General features: G+C 39.9%; 1 protein-coding gene across 1 annotated transcript in view; it reads right to left on the reverse strand.

The window, feature by feature from the left end:
- The window catches only part of LOC134675258 (actin-binding LIM protein 3), a 115,207-nt gene that overhangs the window by 16,014 nt on the left and 72,072 nt on the right, over positions 1-27,121 (reverse strand). Inside the window, exons 2-12 of the mRNA XM_063533477.1 lie at positions 12,322-12,482; positions 11,899-12,017; positions 11,417-11,664; positions 10,652-10,709; positions 10,175-10,328; positions 9,475-9,573; positions 8,979-9,071; positions 6,419-6,490; positions 3,255-3,432; positions 649-776; positions 445-556 (exon numbers count right to left, since the gene is read on the reverse strand). Of these exons, the coding sequence (XP_063389547.1) occupies positions 445-556; positions 649-776; positions 3,255-3,432; positions 6,419-6,490; positions 8,979-9,071; positions 9,475-9,573; positions 10,175-10,328; positions 10,652-10,709; positions 11,417-11,664; positions 11,899-12,017; positions 12,322-12,482 (1,422 nt within the window). The remainder of the gene's footprint in view (positions 1-444; positions 557-648; positions 777-3,254; positions 3,433-6,418; positions 6,491-8,978; positions 9,072-9,474; positions 9,574-10,174; positions 10,329-10,651; positions 10,710-11,416; positions 11,665-11,898; positions 12,018-12,321; positions 12,483-27,121) is intronic.

Below are 27,121 nucleotides of genomic sequence, written 5' to 3' on the forward strand. Positions count from 1 at the left end.
CATTTTTGTATAATAAGTGTTATAAAATTAATATAAAACTAATATTAACAATTAAGATAACTAAAGCTAAAAAATTAAAAATACCTATCAACATTTTGCGCCCTTGGTAAAGTGCCCATCATGCAGGCAGCGTTCCCGCGCTGGATTGCTATGGCCAATCTTTGCGCGAGGGTCACCTGTGGCCTGCCTTAGACGTTTGCTGAGCGCCTTGTGGAGCCCCCGAGCCCCCTACCCCACGGACCTCGTGTCTCGATGCCAAAGGCTACAAATTCGTAGTGTGTGCCGAAACAACTATAGCGCTCTGAAGATGTTTTAAGGTAAGTACAGATGTAGTGTATAATATTCCATCGTATTTTCATGGAAACGTACGAACGTGTCTTGCTATTTCTGTCATTCAAAAAATACTGAGGTTGACTAAAGTAGCATGACAAATGAAAATCTCACCAGGGTCGGTGTAAGGATAGGGCGGAGCGGGGAAATCGTCTCTTTCTATTTTAGGCTGCGTGCCGGGCGGCGGCTTGAATGCCGCGGGGTAGTGCGACAACTCGATGGGTTCCTGAAAACAAAAAAAGATTTTTGTTATAATTGTGGTAATACAGTTTTGGAAGTGATGAAAAAATAGTAATAATCACTCGCTGTACGACTCACCTCGTTGTTCATGTGAGGGGACTTGGGCCGCGGGGTCTCGCTGCGGATGGAGTCCACCAGCACCCTCATCCCCGGCCGGGAGGAGGCCTTGCTGCCGGCGCGGCTGCTGGCTCGTGTGCTGGCACTCGCTAGAATTTCAAAAACAATCTTTCAAAATCCATTCCCAAGAATCAAGAGATTAAGGGCCAGTTGCACCAACTTTTGACAGACCGATCATTGTTAGCCGGCGCGCCCCGGTGCTTTACTATGAAACTTTCCATACATAAACATTTTGCGAACTCTTTAACGATAGGAACAGTTTGGTTTAACCGGCCCTAATTTAATGAGTACATTAGGTCATCGTTAGCTCGTAGTTTCCTTTAAACTTCAAAGCTCAATGAAACACAATCCTGAAATTATATCTCGTTAGACCTCTTTATATCACTAAATATGTGTACAAAATGCGAGAGTGCTAAATGAAACAGTTCACACGAAACAATTTATGAAATGGCTAATTATAATGTCATGGCAAGGTCGCCATGTGAGGCATTAACCATATAACGTCTTACTTATGGCAAAGTGTTAAGGTATAGATATATTGTGGTATATTATGATTAAACAAGATAGAAATGTAAACGTATTAGCTTATGTCTTTTCAATAATACAGTTTACGAATTGACGTATAATTACGAATAACAGTGTTTACGGTGGTAGCTAGAAGCTATAATTTAGAATGAATCTTCGCTTTTGTGCTGAATATGAACTAAAGCGTTTATAATTATTGTTGTTCAACATAACAGAGTGTGGAACGAACGTCAAATTTTGTATTAGGGTGATATAGGGCGCTACTCACACGGCAGGCGGTAGAAGTGCGGCTCAACAGGTAGGTGTAGGCAGTGAGTTGTGTAGAAGGTTGGTATAGGGCGCTACTCACACGGCGGGCGGTAGAAGTGCGGCTCATCAGGTAGCTGTAGGCAGCGAGTTGTGTAGCAGGGTGGTACTCACACGGCGGGCGGTGGAAGTGCGGCGAGGCGGGCGCGCGGTCGTAGGGCTGCAGCGGCCGCCGCAGGTAGCCGGGCTCGCCGGCCAGGTAGCTGTAGGTGGTGAGTTGTGTAGCAGGGTGGTGTAGGGCGGTACTCACACGGCGGGCGGTGGAAGTGCGGCGAGGCGGGCGCGCGGTCGTAGGGCTGCAGCGGCCGCCGCAGGTAGCCGGGCTCGCCGGCCAGGTAGCTGTAGGTGGTGAGTTGTGTAGCAGGGTGGTGTAGGGCGGTACTCACACGGCGGGCGGTGGAAGTGCGGCGAGGCGGGCGCGCGGTCGTAGGGCTGCAGCGGCCGCCGCAGGTAGCCGGGCTCGCCGGCCAGGTAGCTGTAGGTGGTGAGTTGTGTAGCAGGGTGGTGTAGGGCGGTACTCACACGGCGGGCGGTGGAAGTGCGGCGAGGCGGGCGCGCGGTCGTAGGGCTGCAGCGGCCGCCGCAGGTAGCCGGGCTCGCCGGCCAGGTAGCTGTAGGTGGTGAGTTGTGTAGCAGGGTGGTGTAGGGCGGTACTCACACGGCGGGCGGTGGAAGTGCGGCGAGGCGGGCGCGCGGTCGTAGGGCTGCAGCGGCCGCCGCAGGTAGCCGGGCTCGCCGGCCAGGTAGCTGTAGGTGGTGAGTTGTGTAGCAGGGCGGTACTCACACGGCGGGCGGTGGAAGTGCGGCGAGGCGGGCGCGCGGTCGTAGGGCTGCAGCGGCCGCCGCAGGTAGCCGGGCTCGCCGGCCAGGTAGCTGTAGGTGGTGAGTTGTGTAGCAGGGTGGTGTAGGGCGGTACTCACACGGCGGGCGGTGGAAGTGCGGCGAGGCGGGCGCGCGGTCGTAGGGCTGCAGCGGCCGCCGCAGGTAGCCGGGCTCGCCGGCCAGGTAGCTGTAGGTGGTGAGTTGTGTAGCAGGGTGGTGTAGGGCGGTACTCACACGGCGGGCGGTGGAAGTGCGGCGAGGCGGGCGCGCGGTCGTAGGGCTGCAGCGGCCGCCGCAGGTAGCCGGGCTCGCCGGCCAGGTAGCTGTAGGTGGTGAGTTGTGTAGCAGGGTGGTGTAGGGCGGTACTCACACGGCGGGCGGTGGAAGTGCGGCGAGGCGGGCGCGCGGTCGTAGGGCTGCAGCGGCCGCCGCAGGTAGCCGGGCTCGCCGGCCAGGTAGCTGTAGGTGGTGAGTTGTGTAGCAGGGTGGTGTAGGGCGGTACTCACACGGCGGGCGGTGGAAGTGCGGCGAGGCGGGCGCGCGGTCGTAGGGCTGCAGCGGCCGCCGCAGGTAGCCGGGCTCGCCGGCCAGGTAGCTGTAGGTGGTGAGTTGTGTAGCAGGGTGGTGTAGGGCGGTACTCACACGGCGGGCGGTGGAAGTGCGGCGAGGCGGGCGCGCGGTCGTAGGGCTGCAGCGGCCGCCGCAGGTAGCCGGGCTCGCCGGCCAGGTAGCTGTAGGTGGTGAGTTGTGTAGCAGGGTGGTGTAGGGCGGTACTCACACGGCGGGCGGTGGAAGTGCGGCGAGGCGGGCGCGCGGTCGTAGGGCTGCAGCGGCCGCCGCAGGTAGCCGGGCTCGCCGGCCAGGTAGCTGTAGGTGGTGAGTTGTGTAGCAGGGTGGTGTAGGGCGGTACTCACACGGCGGGCGGTGGAAGTGCGGCGAGGCGGGCGCGCGGTCGTAGGGCTGCAGCGGCCGCCGCAGGTAGCCGGGCTCGCCGGCCAGGTAGCTGTAGGTGGTGATCCGGGCGGGCGACAGCGTGCCCGCGCCGCGGTACTCGCGGAGGATCAGTCCGGGCGACACTGCACGGGACCCGTACTAAAAACATACGTTATGCTCATACAATCTTTGGGTCATATATTGTTAGTAGAGTAATTCCTAATCAGAGTCAATCACAAAAATGGAAAAAAAAACATATTATAAATGTTTTAAGACTTTGGACTATATACGTTTGACTGTGGCTGTGTTACGGTCAAGTGAATTATATACTTAACCACTAAGCACCTCGTCAAAGTGAAAACATTTCTCGAGAACAACAGTTGAAACAGACTAAGCACAGTGTTTCGTCTAGAACAAGCTAGGTGGACAAAAGTCGTTATCAAATTATCTCTAATGAGTCATTAGATATGATAAACAACATGTTGAAACCCCCAAACCCATTAATAGATTATGTCTAACTTTCTAATTTTACGAGTCATAGGGTGCAGAAGTCAGCTAATGAGGTAAGTGCAATTGCACAATTAAATCAGTTGCAATTTTGTGATGCGTTCAACAACATCTCTTACAAGTAAAACGTTATTTTATGAAAAGTTTTGGTAATAGATCTTATAACTGAAGGTAAGCACTTTATATTTTTCATAAAAACATGTTCATATCAGTTGTAATAATGCTCGTATAGAGCAATAAATATGCACTTAAAAACGTGGTGTTTTTTTCTTCATTTTAGAACTTTGATAGACTAGCAAATACTTGACACCGCTTGACACCGGTCTAGATTTTTGATATTATTTACTTGCATAATTCTAGTTTATGATGGTGTATATTTCATTTTGCAGAAATTTGCATAACATTTTTTTTTCTTTTTTTTTGCAGAACACGTTTTCTCTATTTTAAGGAAGGGGTTTTTGAAGAATGGATAAATAAGGGGAAAAACGACGAAAATTTCCACCTTTATCAGTTTATATTGGTAAAATATGAGTTACGAGATTTCAAAGAAGAGTCTGAGAGACGGTTGAAAAATATTTTAAGCAGTTATTCATCAAAACTGAATACCAAGTGGAATAGTGCGTCAAGATTTAAAGAAGCAATTTGTGGAAAAGTTTAAAAGTGTTATGGATGGCCAAACAAGTGTACATAACTAGACCAAGTGCATTAACGTCGTCTGAAAATGTTAATCCTGCAGGAAGACCCAAATTAAACTTCATAAGTTCCCCTTTTAAAACGAAAAAAACGCGGAGTTAAAGATCTGGTACAATTACGTACCTACCTATGTTTTAACTGCTGCCGAAATTCCGATTGATTCGTGATCGGCAGAAAATAGAACACGGCAAAAATGTTTAAAAAAAATTAGAGAAAGTCCATATAAGCCAACGTAGTCTTGTTCTTACGACAGCAGTAGGTACTTCAATGAATTCTAGGCAGCTAAGTGTTAATGAGGCATTAGCATATTATATTGAGTCAAAATCGACAAATACAAACTTACAAGCAGACTAAAATGTGATCAATGAAGGCTGATTATCATAAATATTCATCATATCATTATTTGTCCAATGCAAAAGGTACAAGCGTGTTATATCCTTTAGAAGAACTTTAAAAAACTTACGCAAAACAAGGAAAACAATTATTATTCTGATATAATACATGAGTTAGAACAGATTATTAGGTTATTAATAATTAACAGATTAATTATTAATAATAAGTTAAGTTTTAATTAATTTTCTATATTATATTTCTATTGTTTTGTATATTTTTAAGTAAATAGTATGAAAATAATGTATCTAAAGAACTGTAAAATTTTGTTTATTATTTTGTTGATAAATTATTTGCAAAAAAATATATAATTAATTTAAATATATATTTTATTTTAATTTTTTTACGTTTTTTTCATGGTATTTTAAAATTTTTTGTAAATTATATTTAATTGAACAATACTAACCATAATACTACCCAAAAACACAAAAAAATAATTTTGTCCACCTAGCTTGTTCTAGACGAAACACTGTGCTAAGTATTAGAGAGATGAATTTACCCTGATGATTGAATGGACTCTTGGACGAAATATCATTTGATATTTGCCAGTCGCTTTTCGGTGAAGGAAAACATCGTGAGGAAACCGGACTAATCCCAATAAGGCCTAGCTTCCCCTCTGGGTTGGAAGGTCAGATGGGTTCGTAAAAACTAGTGCCTACGTCAAATCATAGGATTAGTTGTCAAGCGGACCCCCGGCTCCCAGCATGAGCCGTGGCAAAATACCGGGATAACGCCAGGAAGAAGAAGAAGATTGAATGGACTCTTAGAAAAAAGTGCAAGACAATGCCAACTAAGCTTTACGAGTACATAGATACTTAGTTACTTACACATTTTTTCACGAAGTAACCCATGATCAAATAATATCTAAGTAAGTCCTGTATCTACGTTACTAAACACACATGCTCGTATTCTGTTCTGTACATTACCCAAAAAGCATCAACATCAAATAAGCTCTAACGCTTAACTGCGTCCCTGGCGCTAGCCAAGACTCGGCACGCATGTAAATCAGGCTTAACGATCGGTATGATTCAACCAGTGACTGTGTCCCAAAAAAGATTATTAAAAAGCAATACCATCTAGTTTTTACTATAAAATATACGAACACCTACTATGGTTGAAAACTCGTAAGTAATAAAATAATTGGAAATAAAACTAAATAATTTAATTTAAATGTGGTTTTGCACAATTGAAACACCGTTTAATAGGTATAGGATTTTAATGGGGTAAACTTGTAATCTATAGAAAACGCATAGTCTGCTAAGATTTCAATAATTATAGCCATTTGAATAACTATAACTTAGGGTTTACTGATTTTCGAATAAAAATATGTCGTTGTATTGGATTTGAAAAATTATAAAAAAAGTTTAGAAAAGCATATTCAAACATTTTTCTTACGGTTCCGTCATACAGGTGCGTTTTCCGAGCGGGGCGTGAGCGGTTTATATGTAAAAGCGGCGCGCCCCGCTCACGCGCCGCCCGCAAAACTCGTCTGTGTGACGGAGCATTTACTATAAATATACGTAACCAAAAGTAATATAAAAGATAAAGTGCGGACCTTCCTGGTCAGGCTACTGTAGGGGCTGCAGTAGGAGCCGTTGACGCTGGGCGTGCGCGAGCGCAGCGAGAACTGCACAACAACAACACTCGGCATTCTCCCTCTCGCTCTGTCTCACACACTCACCACGCTACAGTAGGTATTTCACCCCCGTCTTTAAAGCTTCGCCAACTGAGCTTCAATTGAGTACCGTAAAACCACTCACCAGTACGACAACTATATGGTCCTGAAGTTCAAAACTCACTTAAGTGCCAATACTACAGCTTTGCAAAAAAGAGTAGAAATTAAAAAGTAGCAACACTTTAGTATCGTCCCGTTTTGTTATATTAATTAGTTTGATAGGGACGTACACTACAGTGTTGCTACTTTTTAATTTCTACTCTTTTTTGCCAAGCTGTAATGTTAGTTTTAGTATTTTGAAAGTATTTTACGCCATTTATGAAACAACATAATAATTAACACTAACAATAGTGACATACAAACCAAGCTGTTCGAGTTGGTTTTGGACCATAGTCTTTGGACTTTATATATATTGGAATGAGATTTGTGACTTTAGTTTGGTAGTTATACGGTACTCAATCATTTTGTTTTTGGATCCATTTTGAACTAAAGTGACAGAACGCTTGGAAAAATCGGAAGCAATCGCATTTTTTTTTATTACTGGGATAAATCTGGTTTTCGAAGCGTCTTTATTTTTATGTATTATGTCGATTTTATTTAATTGTTCTACTGTAGCGATCCTAGCATCACCTTTTGACGGTATTATGCTCCAAGATTATGACATTAATGCCTCGTACGAGTAGATCACACTTAAAAGATTAATGTAAGTTCCCTTTGTCAAATGTAACACCGGGAAATATTTAAAAGTCTTCTACAAAGAAAATAGAAGTGTAAATATGTGCAGGGCTGTTCTGTTAACCCCTTTTACTTCCACACATCTATCTACAATACAATAAGTAAAATGTTGTGATCACACAGTGTCAATATAGTCGTTCAAGATAGTACTTTAATTACTATAATTATCTGGAGAAAGCCGATAGCATATTTATTTCATTTGTGATATAGTGAAACATTCGTAGGCTTGATTAGGAAGCATCTTTATTGCTAAAAAAGCTTTAACATCAAACGGAATAATTTTATACTTTGACGACTTCTCCAGGTAAAAGTTGTGTAGGTATAATTATGTATGTCTGGTCGGAAACAGGTGCTGCCAAAAGGTGGTGCTAGGAATGGTCAATATGTCGAGAGACAGAGACCCGACACTACCGTACGTCGTATTGGAGCCCTTTAACTTAGGAAATTTGTATTTTACTAATAGATTTCAATTTAGAAATATTTCGACACTAAGTGAAAGATTCAAACTCAGCTCAATTTACAACCAAAACGATAACTTGTGTAGCGTCGTGAGAGATTAAAGTGTTGCAAAATCTTACAACCGTAATAGATTTTACTTTTGCACCTTGCTCCTTTGTAATAAGGCGGAAAATGTAAACATCTTCGACGACGACTGTACAAGCAAGTTATATTAAAAGGCATTGAGTTAATTCTATAACTTATTTGATTGCAATTTTCAGCTTCATTAGTCAGTTAATAGGGTCCAATACGGCACGGCAGCCGGGCGAGGGGCAAGATGCATTGCAAAACAACAATAAAGGCACTGAAAAAAGAAAATAAACAACATCAAATTAAAAATAATAGTATTGTACAGTGAAATCAGACTTGCTAACGAATATTTCTTACTTACATCGCATTTGCACTAAAGAAATATTTGCACATTTTATCCGTGAGCTAATTTCCAAGTTCATTGTACTGAAATAATTTAATAATTGAAAAATGCACGTCAATAATCTCGCGTTTTATAAGCCGCTGTAGACAAAAGCTCTATGTTCATATTATGTGTCTTGAGTGACTTTAATAGGTACACATAAATTATAGAAACAAGCACAATTATATTTCGAGATATGAAGGAGACTTGTAAAATGCGAGAATTGTCACTACATCTACGTTGCGAACATCGAATACATCGTGCATGAGCTACGAAACTAACAAAATTCTTTCAGAGTAGAAACGTTCTTTAAAATGCCTCTACAAGTTATTTGACAAAAATGCAGAATTTCATGGCTTTTTAATTAACGTTTTATGCGATTGAAAATTAATTAAATAAATAAAAAAGTGTAACAAGTCAAAAAAACTCTAGTGCATTGATGAAATAATCAATACGTGATCATATCTTCATGATGGATCTGTCCACACAGAGAGGCCTTAGATAATTGAATTGGAATATTGAAGATTTAACAAATGTGAATGATAGACTGTGTTGAGATAAAATCTTTATAGTGTTACCATATGTTTGGCTTACCTCTTTTTTTATCGTTTCCGATATTATTTTGGTTACAATTGTTACAAATAACGCGAAAGAATTTTTACATTATCGTTATTCAATTTTAGCTAGGAATGGTGGCGATTTATCCGCACCGTCTACCATATTATATGAGTGTAGTTTGTATTAAACTGTCACGTGTGTGTGTGTGTGTGTGTGTGTGTGTGTGTGTGTGTGTACCTGTAGCTCGGAAGAAGCCCGTTCGGGGTCGTGGTCGGGGTCTGCGGGGTCGCGAGGCGCGGGGCCGCACCGAGGGTGCCAAATTGCTGCGCCCTGTCAAATGTTCTTATGAATACATGAGGAGATAAATGTAGGGTACGTTAATACCCAAAGTTAGTTATTCAATAAATGTTCAAAATAATAAAATATGTACAGTAAATTGTAGGACTGAGAGTCCTACAAGAAGGTTATGGATTGTATTTTGTATAAATAAATGTCCATTAAAAACCGCAAGCATGGCTTTTAAATTGACTGAATGGTTTCCAATTTAAAAATAATGTAACCTTAGTCGATCTACATAAAATTTCAAAAATACGCTCGCGTGTAACTTTCTTGCCTTGAATATCATCTATTCAAAGAACGAAAGTATCTCTATTTTAATTAAAGTTCCGACAAAAGTAGGGCCATATCTAAAGTTTCAACTATGTATGATAATGTGTGCCCTGTTATATGTTACCTGGAGGAACATCTCCTCGCCGTCCCCGAAGGGGTCGCCGCACTTGGAGCAGCGCGCGCACGTCGGGTGGAAGTGGTGGTTCTCGCCCGCTTGCAGCACCTGCATCATTACCATGTTTGAATATCTTACAAACGATTTAGTTCGAATAGCAAACTGGGGAGTTGTACGATGTTTCCAATGATTACATGTGGTTTGTTCCAAGTAATCATGCTTTCAACAAAAGCAAAACGCTTCGATCCTGTGGAGTCACTTCCACTTCAACAAATTGAATTGTTTTACAACTTCCTCCTAATGAATCTTATTATGTTAAGGCTATCAGTTAAACGGTAGGTCTTAGCTTCATGTTAATAAGGGTCAATTTATAACTATCACATATGTGATCTTAGAAAATTTCCACGATATTACAAACAATTTTAATCGCGTTATACTCCATTATATGTAGGTTCATATCCTACTGACTGCGCCAGTTATGTACACCACACAATGCCGAAGTTTATTGTTGAAAGAATGGTTTTGAGTTTAAATTACTACAGGATATAGTCTAGCCCCCTTATTCATAAAACCTTAAGGGCCTGATTTAATTAAATTATGTTTTATCCCTCTCTTACAAATACATAAGTCAAAATGATAGATAAAGACCATAGATGTAGCGCGTTTATGAATCTGAGTGGTTAATGTAAAGTTCCAATAGTAAGTTCACCTTGCCCGCGATGTACCGGTTGCAGTACGCGCAGCGCACGCCGAACAAACGCTGGTAGTCGCGCTCGCAGTACGGCGTGCCGCCGCGGCCCATGTACTCGCCCTGCAGCACGCAGCCGCACGCGCCGCACGAGAAGCACCAAGTGTGCCATTGTCTGTCAAGTCACACAACATATTATCTGTTAATAATAAATGTATTAGTTTGGGGATAGTCTTACACAGATCGACTTAAGCAAGGATATAGTATCGTCACAATCGAATTGAGTTCAAATTTAACGTGCAAGTTGTCCAAAAAGTTGCAATGGTTCTCGGAAACTTGAGGAAAAAAATATTAAAAATAAAGATAGTTTACTTTTTAGAAGAGAAATATTCGATCCATACAAATTGAGAAGCTTCCGAGATGATTCTATTTGGAAATTTGGCAATTTCGTAAATTTTTCGATGACACATCAGCAGTAATAAGGGTTTGCTCGTGTACCTGTCTAACGCCACCAACGCCTGTCCTTCAGACAACTCCTGGCCGCAGCCCGCACATTCTGCAACAAACATGACGATACAACAGTTATCTCGACGATGGAAGGGTTAACCGCATCAGTAAACTTAGTGCGAGCCTGTCCACCACCTTGATTGGCCTCATCAAAAATATACGAATACGATGTTTTATTTAACAGGCCGTCATTAGATGACTAGATTTTTGAAATGAAATATCGTAGATCGGATTTCATACAAAGCATTTTCTTAGGTGAAGTCAGTATTTATCTGAACATAATTTGTTGTTTCTCTCAGTGGAAGGCAGGACGCTTAGTATAAAGAGCGATGTATTGCAGGCAGTTATTGACAGTGATAGTGCAGTTAGGCAATGATTTCACACGAATGGAGAATGCATTATGACATAGTTAGCGATTAAACATAAAATAAATCCCGATCATACATCCGTTCTAAACAAATGAGAATTGTCTAAAATTAAAAATGGTATTTTTTTTCGTACATTGTACCTAAAATGAACCACAATTTTAAATTTTATTCATCGTAATTATGTATTCAAAAACAAAATACGAGTACTGCCCGATTTGATCAAAGTAATGTTTCATAAAGTGCAGCCCGTTAAAGAAACTAGATATTTAATTAACTGATTTAATACGGTTTTCGATTATAGTTTAAATGGGATTAAACCGTTTAAACGGATGTTTGATCGAGACGGGTGCAGATGGATGAGAGTGCGGACCATATCTCTCTAGTTCACCATTCTGGTCTCGGAGGCGGTCGGGGTCGGCGCGCAGGTCGGCGCGGTCGACGCGGTCGGCGGAGGCGGGGCGCGGCTGGCGCGGCGCCGTGTCGGCGCGCGCGCGCGTGGGGGGCGCGGGCGCGGGGGAGGGGGAGGGCGAGGCGGCCGCGCGCGCCGTCTGCCGCTGCAGCGGCGCCGCCACGCACGAGGAACACACCACCTCCGCGCCCGTGTACGTCACCTTCTCGCCCGATGGGAACGCGCGTCTGGAACACCACGACTTCCTACATAACTGACATTCTATAGATAACATTCAGAAGGAGCGCTCCCGAAATTCTACAATCCGCCAGGTGTTCGGTTGATCATTAAAAAATACCTGAAAAAACCGTGCCGAATAAAAAACACTTCCTCGAATCATATGTACAAAGATCTTAAAAGAGCAGTTCATACCCTGAGCCGACAAAAATCCGATATGTTTATTGAAAATAAACGGTACTCACTTGCATCTCGCACACGTGAAGCATTTCTGATGGTAGGTGTTGCCGAGCGCCGACACGACCTCGCCTTCCACGTACTGTCCGCACGCTGCACACCTCGTGCCGAACGCGCGCTGATAATCCTGCAACACACAATATACGGTTAATTAATATAATAAGCCTCGTCGTGCTTCTGGTACAATCGCGAAGCAGCTTCTCCATATGGACCGGAAGATCTAGACGCGTTTCTTCAAAACATAACCACTATACCGTGTAACAAGGCTCGGTCATACTCCAGGTCCTTCACAGTGGGCGCTGTGCAGTTGTAGAACAAGTTGCCGTTATCCCTTAGACAGTCCCAGTCGGTAGCATCATTCAAGACTAAATTGCATAAACTATGGCTAAAGTATGCTAAAAGTATAAAAGTATAACACGTTAAAAGTAAACCTGCGGGCAGTAGTAGTGTCCGTCCTTGCAGAAGAAGCCCCCCTTGGCGAGCGAGGCGGAGCACGCGCGGCAGGTGAAGCAGGCCGTGTGGAAGTACTTGTCCGACACGCGCAGCACCTCGCCGCTGCACTTGCCGCCGCACGCGCCGCACACCACCTTGCCTGCAACAATGTAACGAAACATTACTAACAAACAAAAGAAAGGAACTTACAATTATAGACCAAACAACAACAATACCGAATTCATTAAATTCATCAAAATTGATCAAATTCGAATGTAGAGTTAGTTATATTTATTCATTAGATTTGTATAGGCATGGTATGAGAGCGAATATTTTTGCGCGCTTATTGTAAGATATTATTTCAGTTGACTGTGATGTGACGTTAATTTACGAAGTTCAAGGTAGCGCGAATCACGCGATTCGCTTCCACAAATTTAGCACTCCGGCCAGACGGCCGAATCATTTCGGCGGCAATAAAACCAATAACAGGCGAAACATGTGACCGCCGCGTCACGCACTCGATCCCGAGGTGTCGCGCCATCCAGCCATTTCGCTTAAATATGCATGCCTTTTTTCTAAATGGCATATATTTACGTTGGTCACCGATTTGTATGTTTTTGACGGATGTACGCTCGCGGGTTGTGTGTTCATTTCGCGACCGACTGAGAATGCTGATGCCGTCGGCAAATTTGTACGAGTACATAAATGAGGAACCGTTAGTAGTTGCATCCGTGGGATTTTACTCAAGTAACTTTCAAGGGGATCAAGGGAGATACAAAAAGGGAAAGAGCATTAGCGTGACGCCATTCAAGGTTTGAATTAAGCTCGATGAGTTTGCAATTTACGACAAGCAATTTATATGAAGATCCAGGAAATTTCCTGTTTTAATCTTTTACTAATAGACGTACCGGGAACATGCCCCAACGGACTCCAACGCTCGCCTCACTCGCCTGCAGTCGCTAAGCGGTGATAGCACATCAGCTGCGCCGGTAATTGGTTGCACAATAAATTAGAGTCAACGTGTTGGGGTCAATTGGCGAGGTGGTGGGGTCGCGCGGTAAACACAGGTCAGGTCCGCTCAATCGTAAAAGACAAGGTGGCGTAGAATTGAATGGATAATCACGTCGCCGAGTGCCCGCGTATAAAATTGTACTGAAAACAACATTGTTAATTGACTATCGGTGGTTATATCTTCGCAATATTTTTTACGTATTGTGTTAGGTTAGGGTACTATAGAAGCAATAAACAAGAAGTAAACTTAAATAATCATGGGTTTAGATAATCTGTGCCTTAAAGAACCTACGTAACTGTATAGTGCATACCCTCCACGACCATTATATATGGCAAATGGCAAGGCCAAAATATCACTGCCGGAGGTAATTAAAAACATTGGCAAATATCATTTGATATACCTTCGAATACGAACGTTTGTTTGTAATATAGGGATCAAATTTTAATAGTGACGAGTACCGTTTCATAAAGTTGTCGATAAAGCAGTAGGTAGGTAACATATCAAACATATAGAAAATAAAATATATATTATACCTAGTAATAGTAACATGCCGGAACTTTACGACCGCCATAAAACCAAGGTCAGTGTTTATTATTGTTTTTAGGTCACTGCTGATTCGTCACGCTTTTTAAAATACACTTTTTAACGAGCATAGTAAAACTCGCTATACTAAGTGACAGCAACTCTTTTAGTTGACCATAGATGGACCTTACGTCTTTTGCAGTGAAGTTTTCAAATTGTGTGTCAATTAATATCGTGGACGATGGTACAGTCGCAGATATATGGGAGAGCTTAAAACGTGCTTAAAACGATCGAGATAACAGTCCCACAAGTAACAGAATTCACTAACATAACATCTCTGTTGAACCCTTTAGGGTTTATTTTTCAATAAACATTTGAAAACTTAAGAATTGAGGACCAAATTAACTTGAACCTATGAATGAGCACCTAATTCATTTTGAAGTAATCGGACACAATGTACGGTATCACACAATTTATGTCTTCCATACAACTAAGCCAAGATATCGGTAAAATTGAAAAGCAAACTTCTATTATTCAAGTGCTCTTCGTACATGCTAGTCAAATATAAGTGCATAGTTTCAAATTAATCGTAACAGATGAGACTCATGCACGGGACGTTCGCTCGGATTGCTCCGATACCAGCTCAGAGCGCATCTGGGCACACGTCATGTCAAACATCTGTTCGGTTGCACCGCACGGGAAACTCGACCCTATGTACATATTCACATGGCGTTGATCGTGTAGCACGAGCCAAAATCACCCGCTCTGCGATTCCCGACCTTACTGCTTGGAAGATTCAGATTGGAAGCAGATGCGCTTAGCACGAGCTACGTTACCTGCTGAGTGATTTCGAACCTTAACACTGACTATTGATTGAACATTGAAAGCAGATGCAGCGAAGCACGTGCTATGCGATTAGTAAAACGCATGTGTAACCTTAATCTGATATCTATGAGAAGTCTTATAACTATTTAGATAAGGTATAAACTCCTTTGACGTGTTTGTTTTTATAAATATAACTGTTGGGGTCTTCCGGGATTCTTTAGTTATCTTTACGACAGACAGTTTTTTAAACGGGGGAGAATATTTAACTGACAAGTTTATTTAAAGTATTCTTTAATTGTGTAATTTATTGTAATGGTTTATGCTGTAAGTGGAAATAGTCTCATAATCCTGAGGATTCAATAAACTTTAAGCCAATACTGTTTTAATTAAGAAGGGGAATTTAACTAAAACATAACTTTATCCAGTGCACTTAACTTTATTAACCGACTATAAGATATCGGAAGAGGGTGTTCTCATTCTCAATTCGTGTTGTTTTTGTTATGCACGTTCCCGGATGTCTTGAAAATGGCTGTGACCATTTGGAAAAATATTTTTTATTTGAAATATTGAAAGGCTATTTGTATATGTATACTACACAGTTGGTTCCATTGTCATCAGGATAGGATTGGTTAATGGGATATGGGATCCTGATGAAATCGAGATATTATACCTACTATGTATAGTATTGACCACTATAGTCAAAAATCTATAGTACATATATATTATGTAGGTACCTATCTACATAATATATATGTACTATAGATTTTTCATAATAACTCGTGCACTCTCAAAAAACGACATTTGAAGAAGTTGTACCGCTGATGAATACCATAATATGATTGCAGTCTTTTTTGAACCCTTTCTTTTTGATAAAGGTTAATTTAGAGGTTCTTTAAAAATCAAAAGCTCTATCTGCAACCTCACGCCTCTGAATGCACATGATGACTCGGCTCCGAACGAAATCAATTAATTTGACTTTGGGCTGACGAGTTGACAAGTTGACTCCAATCTGCGGTCAATTGGGCGCGGATTGAATCTAATAAACGCCTTTTATTGTCAATTGGACGTGTCAAAATAAAATCTTGTCATCAAACAGCCTGTTGGAGATGAATGGTCTAAGGCTCTGTTGTAAACGTAAGCGCGCATTATACTTACAAGCATGTAAAAGCAAAAATATACAGCTTAAGTCTAAGTATAAAATATACTCAAAAGTGTTACAGTCTGTTATACATAAAGCTCAAAAGAGAAGCAATTATAACTATATATTTAATGCTAGAAATGCGTGTCGCGCGACTTGGGATATAATTAATGATAGGGTGGGTAAATTGCGGCAACCAAGCTACATACACAATATAGTAAGTGATAATGGTATTACATCTAAGCCTAAAGATATTGCAGAATTGATTAACAATTATTTCATTGATGTATCCAACAAGTTCCATCCAAATTATGGATCACCGCTACAAAATTTTGATCGATTGTCTCAGAGTATGTTTTGCAATCCCACTACTCCAAAAGAGATTCTAGAAACTATTAAGAAATTAAAAAACACTGCATCAACTGGATATGATGAAATAAATTCCAAAATACTAAAGGCTTGTGCCGAATCAATATGTGTACCTCTATCGTATGTCTTCAATCTTTCTCTTGCGGAAGGAACATTTCCTGAAAGGCTCAAAAAGTCCATAGTTAAACCGCTCCACAAAAAAGGACCAAAAAATAATGTAGCCAATTATAGACCTATTTCACTAATACCTGTCCTATCGAAACTGTTTGAAAAACTTATGCATTCTAGACTTGTCAATTTTGCCGATAAATATGAGATTTTTTCAGACCAGCAGCATGGCTTTAGAGCTAGTAGGTCTACAGCTACTGCAACTTTTGCTCTACTCAAGGATGTCATACAATGTGTGGATAAAGGACAGCCAGTCGTAGTCCTTTTTTTGGACATGACAAGGGCATTTGACTTGGTTGCTCATCAGAGACTCTTGACAAAACTTGAACACTATGGAGTGCGAGGAAATGTGCTTCGCTGGATAGAGTCATACTTAAGTCAAAGAACGCAATATACAGAAATTGTTAGGAGGGAAGGCAAGTCTTTAAACACCTACAAATCTAACTGCAGAGAAAATTACTTTGGCGTGCCACAGGGCAGTGTCTTGGGCCCATTACTGTTTTCATTTTACATAAATGATTTGCCTAAAGCCGTAGATTTTCCTACCGTACTATTTGCAGACGACACTTCCGTAGTAATACCATGTACTGATATGCAAACATTTGAAAGTGACATTAATAGAACTCTGAATGCATTAGTCAACTGGCTGGAAATTAATAACCTATCAATAAATGTAAGCAAAACTAGGTATATGCAATTTAGAACTAGTAAGCGTCAAAGTTTGAAGCTAAATATAACTTGCTTAGGTGATTCTGTCAGCGAAAATAAAAGCTTCAAATTTCTTGGTATAGATTTGGATGAACATTTAACCTTTAATGAGCATGTTGATGGTGTTTGTAGTAAAATAAATAAATTTATATTCCCTTTGAGGAAAGTCAGACAAACAGTATCTCGAGAATCAGCATTACTGGCATATCACAGCTACATTATGTCTACACTCAGATATGGTATAATAGTATGGGGTAACTCATTTGATGTGCAAAGGGCGTTCATAATGCAAAAAAGATGTATAAGAGCCATCTTCAAAATGAAACAAATGGAATCCTGTAAGCCAGTAATGCAAAAGAATAAATTGTTATCACTACCATCCTTGTACATATATGAAATGGCTCTTTTTGTTCGCCTCAATGAAACTCATTTTAAAAAAAACTGTGATATGATAAGTTACAATGACCGTATATCTAGACAGCGCAATCTACTATTTTTGCCAAAAACCTGCCTCAAACAAACAGCTAGAAGTTCATTTTATATGTGTATAAAAATATTTAATAGGTTGCCAGCTGACATAAAAGACCTTCCAATCAACAAGTTTAAAAAGAAATTATTTTTATGGCTTAATGACATGTGTTTTTATTCCATACATGAATACTTTGATTATGAAATGGAATAGAAATAGGAATTTGAAATTGTAAATAATGAATTGCATGACTTTTCTAATGTTAATAATTAATCTGACATGTTATTTCTAATATTTTTTATGTTATAATTTTATGTTAGTGCGACTATACTTTAAATTTTGCATGCTACACCAAGCAGGGTATGGTTGAACTAATTAATATGTTATTGTACACCTTTGTAAACCCATATTCAGCAAATAAATAAATACAAATACAAATACAATGTGGGCTAATTGCAATTAATTGTTATCGGGTTTATGCACTAATCTTTTGTATTGATACTAACACAAGTAACAATTTGTGGTACTATAGTGGCCAATAGAACGTTTCCTAAATACCACCTAAGGTCCTATAAAAGACCTAAGAAGGTTGTATAAATAAAGTATAAATAAAGCCGAAATGGCGCATCTTATGTGCCATTTAGTGATATAGTAGACCTGTAGCAGTGTCAGTCGTGACGTATTAGGTCTATAAAAGTGATATAATGATGACTCTTGTGCTAATTTGTTGTCAGTAACGCCATTATAGTGTTAATTTATACTATAGTAGCATTAGAGATTCCATTATAGTGCTTGTTTCATACTATAGTAGTATTTGAAATTCTATTATAGTGCTTTTTAATAGTATTGCAGAATTCATAGTTCCTTTACAACGCAATTTGCTACCAAGTTTTCCATCAACTATTGTGAGTGGTTTTGTTGTGTGTTTACTTCACAAAAACGATACTAAGTAAAATGGTGATAAGTAAACACTTTATATTTAATATGCGTTATTTAGATGTCGAATAATTCGGTCCTTAGTGCAAAAAGTATATGGGACGGAAGTTTTACCGTTAGAATAGTATAAGGTTAATAAGGAATTTTAAATGCCCCGTTGATTTATTTATGTTTTTAATAAAATAATTTAATAAAATATTATGATATTCACCATAGTTACTACTATGCAGCCAAGAAGTAAATCCGACGCTTTTATAGGCTAACTATAGAACTTACGACGAAATATTCACCGCCATCATGATTAAAATTAGGGTTCCAAAAGAATTTTGCTGTGACCCAGTTACACTTACAAACTCTTTAGAAAGACATATGATTTTTTTTAAATTTAGATGTAGTTAATTACTGTTGTTTTCTTTTTAATAATAATAAATATCTAAACCGCCACGATCATATGCTTGTATTAAATCATTGATGCTAAATCTGAACTACAATCACTAATATCACTGGGGTATTTTTTATCAATTCATTAATATTAAAATATTTTGTACGGGACCACATTATGTGGCTTAGGCCTGAACTTATATAAGCAAGATATAAGTAGCCATTACAGATTAAATTTTATCATTTACAAGTAGTCGTTTTCTACCTTTATGTATCTAACTCGGTTTATAAAAGACATAAAAACTCAGCTATAACGCTGTTGTCTTTTAAAAGAAAAAAACAAAACCACTATACAACAGTTTTGTGATATAAAATAGTCATTGTGACGTTTACAGCGATGATATATAATAGGGATTTGAAAACTACTAAAGCGCTTTTTAACGCTATAAATATGTCCTAAAAACGCTACTATAGAGCAAAACAGTTCTATAATAGGGTTTATATGACTACTAAAGTATTATGTATTATAGCAGTGATCTCTAAAGCTACTATATCCTGAAATCGTTGTATATTTGTGGTTTTGTCACTGTTAAAAGACAAAACTATAGCGGCTAGCAGGGAACCTTAATAGCGCAAACTACTAAATTATTATGTACTATAGCAGTGATCTCTAAAGCCACGATACCTATCCTAAAATCGTTGTATAGTTGGGTTTTTGTCACTGTCAAAACACAAAACTATAGCGGCTTGCAGGGAACCTTAATAGCGCAAACTACTAAAGTATTATGTACTATAGCAGTGATCTCTAAAGCCACTATATCCTAAAATCGTTGTATAGTTGGGTTTATGTCACTGTAAAAACACAAAACTATAGCGGCTAGCAGGGAACCTTAATAGCACAAACTACTAAAGTATTGTGTACTATAGCAGTGATCTCTAAAGCCACTATATCCTAAAATCGTTGTATAGTTGGGTTTTTGTCACTGTTAAAACACAAAACTATAGCGGCTTCCAGGGAACCTTAATAGCGCAAGCTACTAAAGAATTATGTACTATAGCAGTGATCTCTAAAGCCACTTTATCCTAAAATCGTTGTATAGTTGGGTTTTTGTCACTGTTAAAACATAAAACTATAGCGGCTTGCAGGGAACCTTAATAGCGCAAACTACTAAAGTATTATGTACTATAGCAGTGATCTCTAAAGCCTCTATATCGTAAAATCGTTGTATAGTTGGGTTTTTGTCACTGTTAAAACACTAAAACTATAGTTGCTTGCAGAGAACCTTATTAGCGCAAATTAGTTGCATATAAGTGATTCCAAATACTATTATACAGTAATATTGCTCTATAGTGGTTATATTTGACGCTATTATAGTACACGCCTATAACGGCTCTATAAAATGGTGAAGTAAACCTTTACATCAATTGCTTATAGAATACATTAGCTGTATAAGCCTATAGAGCAAAAAGGTGTTGCCAAACGCTTTTATACAACAAGTGGTCACCTCTGAAACCTTAATACGACGTCTTTACAAACTTTTAGCGATAAAAACTAAAATTATAGGACTAAAATGTTACTTGGGAAGGACGTTAAAGGGTTAAAGGCCATGAATGATTGGATAATAAAACAATTCATACTGATATCTGACAATAACCGGTAATGAAACACAATCCATCGAGTAGTCAAAGTAGACTTAATTTTAACCAGCGTCGATAATTGCTCTGGAATTTCGCAATTGTTTACCTTCAGACGTCAACCATAAGTCAAACAAATATCAAACTTGGAGTTCCGAGTAACGCCGATGCTCCATTTCAGGAATCCGCAGTGCAGCTGGAATGTAGGACAGGTTCTGTGTTCCCGTAGCTCATTGCACATCAGGTGGCCAGTCAGCCACTATAAGTGGGACCGCAAGGTGAGTAATCAGAGACAAATATGGTGTTGGTTCCGTCAACTGTCATTCTAACATCGCGCTAGAGCATCAGCTGGCGCTATTTTAACGTATCGTATCCCATATTGCAAGCAGACAATTAGTGTGGAGCTTCCGTACAGTTCTACGAGAACGCCACTTCCAACTCTCATCTCATCAGTGTTCGGTCCCCACATACACATCACCCATCGGAAGAGACCTCTCTCTATTAATCTCTCTACGCATTGTCATACTGATGGTTTACCGTGAACTTCAAACATCGATATTCGTGAACTCCAATTCTAACCCTTCAAAACAAAAAGCAAAGTGGGAATACAGGGGATGGAGGAAGATAGATAATCTTCAAATTCAAATGTTCACGGTAGGCCTTCGGTAGCGTGAGACGAACGCTAGCTTGCGTTCGTTCAGCAATTGAAAAACGACATACGTAGCTTGAATATATTTCAAACTTCGCCAACGAACCAACCCAGTTTATTATAAAATCATGCTCAAATAAAAGACCCCTTTGTACGCGCACATGTAGACCGACCTACAATTCACTATAATAAAGCTTGAATAGTTCCCGGAGTTTCTAAATGAGGAAATACAATCGGCCAGTCACACTACAAAATTATAAACGAACTCAAACAAAAACATCGCAAAAAATCGTCTATGAGTTGCGTGAGTGACTCACAGAGATGGCGGAGCAAAAAACTCGACAACAAAATAACAGGTGACTGACAGCGAGCAAAAACTACTTAACTACTTATGTAATATTTAAATGGATATAAGAACAATTGACGATTGTAAAGACAATGATGCTAAGCACTATGCTGGTTTACTATTGTAAGTTTCGATGGCGACTATTTATAAAGTGGACGGAGTAACAGATGCAAATAAAATTAAGTAATAGAATTAGATTTGCACACTGTTTCTGTGACCAAATGTGGAAGAATTTGATGCACTGGAAGCTGAATTTTATTTTCATTACTTTCGTTACTTTTTGAGTGGAAAAATTTATGATCAATAACAAAAGAGAATGTCAATGAGTCTTAAATGGATGGCAACAGTGTTGGGTACTTTTACAAAACTGTAAAAGCTCGTGACAGTTACAGTTCTCTCAGAATATATGTAAGAGAGGTACTTAACATTCTTATTAACATTAACAGTTTAAAGTCAGAGAAATTCAGCTCTAACTGTCCGTAGTTATATTGTTGTTACCGAATAATTAGTGAAAACAAATTATTGCAAATAACACTCTCGATCGTATATATCAATCCACAGTCAGTTCTGAATAAATATCTCGTTTGTTCGCTTGCCTTTCCCCGCGTGCCTGTGCGGTCGATACTCAAGACTGCTGATGAGACAAGATGAGATGATTAATAAAAAGTTTACTTAACTGTTACTACGTACTGCGAATTATCATTTAGCAGTAAAACAGGCGGAGCAGGATCTAGTTGATACTGATTGTGTCGAACGGTATATATATTACATTACGATTACGCGTACAACGACTTACTTATTTTTTTAAAGGAAGATCATGTTAGAGTACATGAATGATCATCCTTTAAAAAAAAACAATATATTATAGTCGTTTTGGATCGTAATACTGGGGTTTTTACCACAATATAAGGGGGCGGGGTAATTGATAATGATATGCTATATATACGTAAAATAGAGACTTCATAAAAATATGTAAGGATCACATCACAGATTATACAGAAGATGCTGCCAGCCATACCATCACGAAATAATGTTATTGAGCAAATACCGGATCAAGGAAAAGTTGATGATTCCAAGCTACAAGAAAAAATCCTTGTCTTTAACCTGTTACAGTTGCAGTAAATAGATTTAGAGGTGTTTCATTTACATACATGAGGATAGCGTCAGAGAGTTGGCGTGGAAGGTGACTAGCAAATTCTAAAATTCTTAAACGAACAATAATCATAAAAGTTTAAATAACAAGACCAAATAATAGTCAGTAATGTTCCTGGAATGTCAATTTTTCAATGTCTATTTTACCGATACGAGGCGTCGAAGAAATGATGTAAGAGTCGCTGGATTCCGTCACGCTTGTTATACGTTTTTCTGGATTCTGCGAAGGCAAGAAATTTCCGCGGCGTGTAATCGCCATTCATCATTACAGTTTTTGCCGCACATCATATTACTCGGCTGTGTCGAAACCGAGATCGTGCAATTACGTGCATTATCTAACACGGGATAGGTAACTATTAATAATCTAGACAGACTGCGGTAATTTGCCAGGCGAGGAGATTTCTCTCTCAACGAACGCCGCTCAATAATACAAAATCACAGAATTCAAGAGCTTTGAATCGCAACATTTTTTAAACGACAATCTTGTCTGGGGCTTGGTATTTAGGACGATAATCTTCAGGAGGCTGACTCACTAACTAACGCCTGTCAATTACTTATCGGCGTCGTATCGCCTTTTACGATTGGGATGGTATCGAGTAGCAAAAACATACATTATGTAACGGTACACATGTGATAATGCTAATGTCGTCATTACGATTACAATTCCAAGCGTTGGCGCGTGACTCACCATATTGCCAATACGGTCACATCAGTTGTCATTCCAACCGGTTACTAAGAACAAGCGAGGAGAGCCGTAAGACGTCCAAAGTCCGACATAAAGCCTCTTAGGCAGCAACTACACAGACCGTGGACCGTCGGAAACTCGGTTGCAGCCTTGTAGTAGACGCCTATTAGCCTCTCCAATAAGGATTACTGGTCTACGTGTGCTGCTCTCATGCAAAAATTCGTCAAACCACCTTGTTGGGGGCATTTTTCTGCTGGCTGGAAGGACAGGCAGTCTAGTGGCATTTCCGCTGTGGCTGTGTCCTCTTAGTTCGCGGTCTTCATTCAAAAAGCTTTCTGCCATCGCGGCCATCGATTCTACGAGCCGCTTAAGTTTCTGAGACATATCTTGGTAATGATAACGCATACTTATTAAGGCTGTCAAGATCACAATACACTAGCCTGAGGAGTTATTCTCACGCACCAAAGGGAATACGAGAACAACAAGTTAAACGACTACAAAATAGATGTTGATTATGTACACAGACGACGTCCGATTTGGAATAATATGTCACTGACGGCACGATCGCGCAATCGTACGGGTATTTATATCAAAGAGACCATAATGAATGATAAAACTGCTTTCAAGGATGTAATAACACTATATTGTCTTACACGAGTGTAGGTAAAACGAGTTCTTGAAACAATCAATGTGATTATGGAGACCTACTTATAACAACTATCGGAGACTTCAACCTCTGTGCTGACCAAACACTCTTACTCTTACTTGAATTTAAATATAAACGGACGAGGAAATACAAAACATTGCTACGTAACAAAGCTTGATAGTTGCCAAGACTGGAATATGGATGACATATACATACCTAGACAAAACTGACTCATCCCAGTGATTAGAATAAACCTTCAACTAAATGTCGAAATAACTATATGGTCCCCAAAGCCGGTGTCGCAACGTCGAGTCCCCGGGGATGACCCGCTTCAATGCGCCATTCTACTTTGCTAACGAGGCCTCCTATTTCACAATATTACTCGTGCAAGGGTAAATGAATTACGTATTCCTTAATTATAGCCACTCACGTGTTAGAAGTTTTAGGATTAATACCATGAGTCGTGTTTATGAATTTAATCAAACCGCCAATTTTAATTTTTATGGCTTCGTAGAATACTGTCCTTAGAGCTGATTTTGTTTATCTTCATTAGTTTTTTCATCTGTCATATTTCGCCTGCATTATTTTTTTTGATCTGTGAATTTCAGAACATTCATGGAGAGTTTTGATAAATAATTAATGTTGATGTTACAAGGTAATTTTTTTAAGATTAACAGTCATGACATACAAACTCAAGGAGGCCATTACATATAATAGGGCCAAAGAGAGAAAGTAAGGCCCTTCATCATCTACACCTCCAACTATGATAAAGAACGCATTCTAAAAATAGAACCGTTAGTAAAACAGTCCCCGTGATTGCTTCCAACAAGAAAGTAATCGACAAACTTGTTTACCCCAACACGCTAGATAGTGTGAATGCTATTTGTGCAGTAATGACATAAAGTGGCATAATGGCTCATCCCTAATCACAGCCATTACCGAGCGTAGGCGCACGACTCGCCATTCCTTACACTTACCACTGATCAACCAGCATATATAGACCTCAAAACGTATGACCATTCTGCCTACTAGGAGAATATTTATGCATGGACTGACTTTTTAGAGGTATTTGCTTGGTAAGGGATGTGAATAGCAGCACCAGCTCGCCGATTGCTGCCTCTTATCGACTACGTGAGGTGTTAATGTGTTAACCATACTCAGGCATTCTCAACGAGAAAATATTATGTGGGATACGACTTTCGGTATAAAAATTACAAACACCGCAACTAATCTATTCGCCATTTCACAGGAAGTAATTAACAAATAAAAATTGCATAGCGGACAAGAAAGCTCGTTAGTAAAATTCCATGAAAGCATTTGCAATAACGCCATTTCTGCAGCCCATTGAAGTTTCTCCAGCAGGCTGCGGTCGAGCTGAGCGGAATGCTCAGCCTGCGTCTAGGTTTCTAATACCAAGTAATAAATCTAGTTAATTAACCACCGATGCCAAAGATACGCTTATAATAGAGAAAATATACGCAATATACTGCGCACAGTCGTGACCCTTTTAAAAGCACGAACAATTAACATGTTATCTCAGTAACTTAACAAATTAGTACAAAGTGTAATGGCCCGAACTTTCTCCCTTGTGCAACGCCTATCGATTTTCACTTTACATCACGCCGACACAATGTTTAATGCAATTTAAACTGACAAGCTACTTGCGAAACACACGATTCAAAATAAGAGAGTGCAGCGTCTGTGTTGTATTAAGAAAGGGGGTTTAATGTTTGTTGTGCGCGCGGTCGAAAGCTTAGCTTTGTACGGAATAGAGAAACTAGCTGTAATGATGATGGATGCGAGGCAAAAAGCATATCACCTGTTAGTAACGGGCCCGGGTCAGCGTCGCGAGTCATTTGTCATCCAGCTAGCCTAGGACAGATTGTGCCGTCAATCAAGTTGCTTTCTCTAGCAATGACTAAGACAAATTGTTTATATTCCCGTCTCAAAGGATTCTAGTTACGGCCTACACGCGTTATAATCTGTCACGAAGACCAATATACGTGGAGATTGTAAAGTGCGCATTCCGGTCCGCGTCAACAGTCATTAACGCGTCAATTTGCATTATCATTATACAAGCGCTCGAGACGCCTGAGCTGGGCGTTGCATTAATTCTCAAGGTCGTACGTAAATTACACCCGCTTTTATAGTGCCTTATATTATCTTAAAACAATTATAAAACACGGTGAAAATATGATAGAAGACTTAATTATTTACTGGATTTTTGTAAACGTTTTACGCAAAAAATGGCTCACAAATAGTACACCTAGAATGCTTCTTTTGTTAGAAATCATCTCCAAAAATTAAAATACAAGAGGAAGTTTAAATAATAGTACGAGGCAGGAAAACTTAGCTTTCAACGAATCTAAAGGATTTCGTGTTTAAATAGCTCAAACCTTGACCTATATCAAAGTCATACAGGATGAGCGAATTCTCGTTCCCTCGGCCCCCGGTGACATCACCTCTACCGTGCCATGTGTGTGATTAGCACTTTGTCACAACACATGATCGGGCTATTGTTATTTAAGTACTACCATCGAATTGATAGCTACTTTACATAGTTTCTTGTACATGTTAATGCCAATGTTTCGCCGAGTGAGCGAGTGACGTAATGGCGTTAGTGCAAATTCATGCGGTAAGTAACAACAGTTCTTGACTTGAACTTGAGAAATTCCACGAAAGACATTTGTTTCACAATCTGCATCACATTCGGTAACACTTGTGTCAACAACGTCCAATTCTTGGTAATTGGATACTGTGTCTCTACACCATTCTCCTAAAAAGTAATATGATTATTAAGTTAGGCAGTTGTTATTTTTAAAAACTGAACAGCTTGAAAATATATATTATTTTCTAAAGCGCCTTATATGACCACGTCTTCTCGGTTGTTTCGATCAAAGAACCCACTTCACTCACGAAATGTTTTAAGTTCAGAAACTGTATAATTGTAAATGAGCCAGGAATTACCGGTATGATTGGCACCACTCGTGGCAATTACCGCCGGTCTGCTTTCCCTGACCACCAGGGCTCGTGCAAATTGATGGAAAGCGCGAACACGCAAAGGTCTGTAGTCTATATTAAATATTGTATGTATTACTTTACTTAACTGGCTAACTGCTAGGCTAGGCTAGTTGCGGTTTTGAAAGTTTCTAGCTGTT

This window comes from Cydia fagiglandana, chromosome 21 (genome assembly GCF_963556715.1).
Source record: "Cydia fagiglandana chromosome 21, ilCydFagi1.1, whole genome shotgun sequence".
In the NCBI taxonomy this organism is placed as follows: domain Eukaryota; kingdom Metazoa; phylum Arthropoda; class Insecta; order Lepidoptera; family Tortricidae; genus Cydia; species Cydia fagiglandana.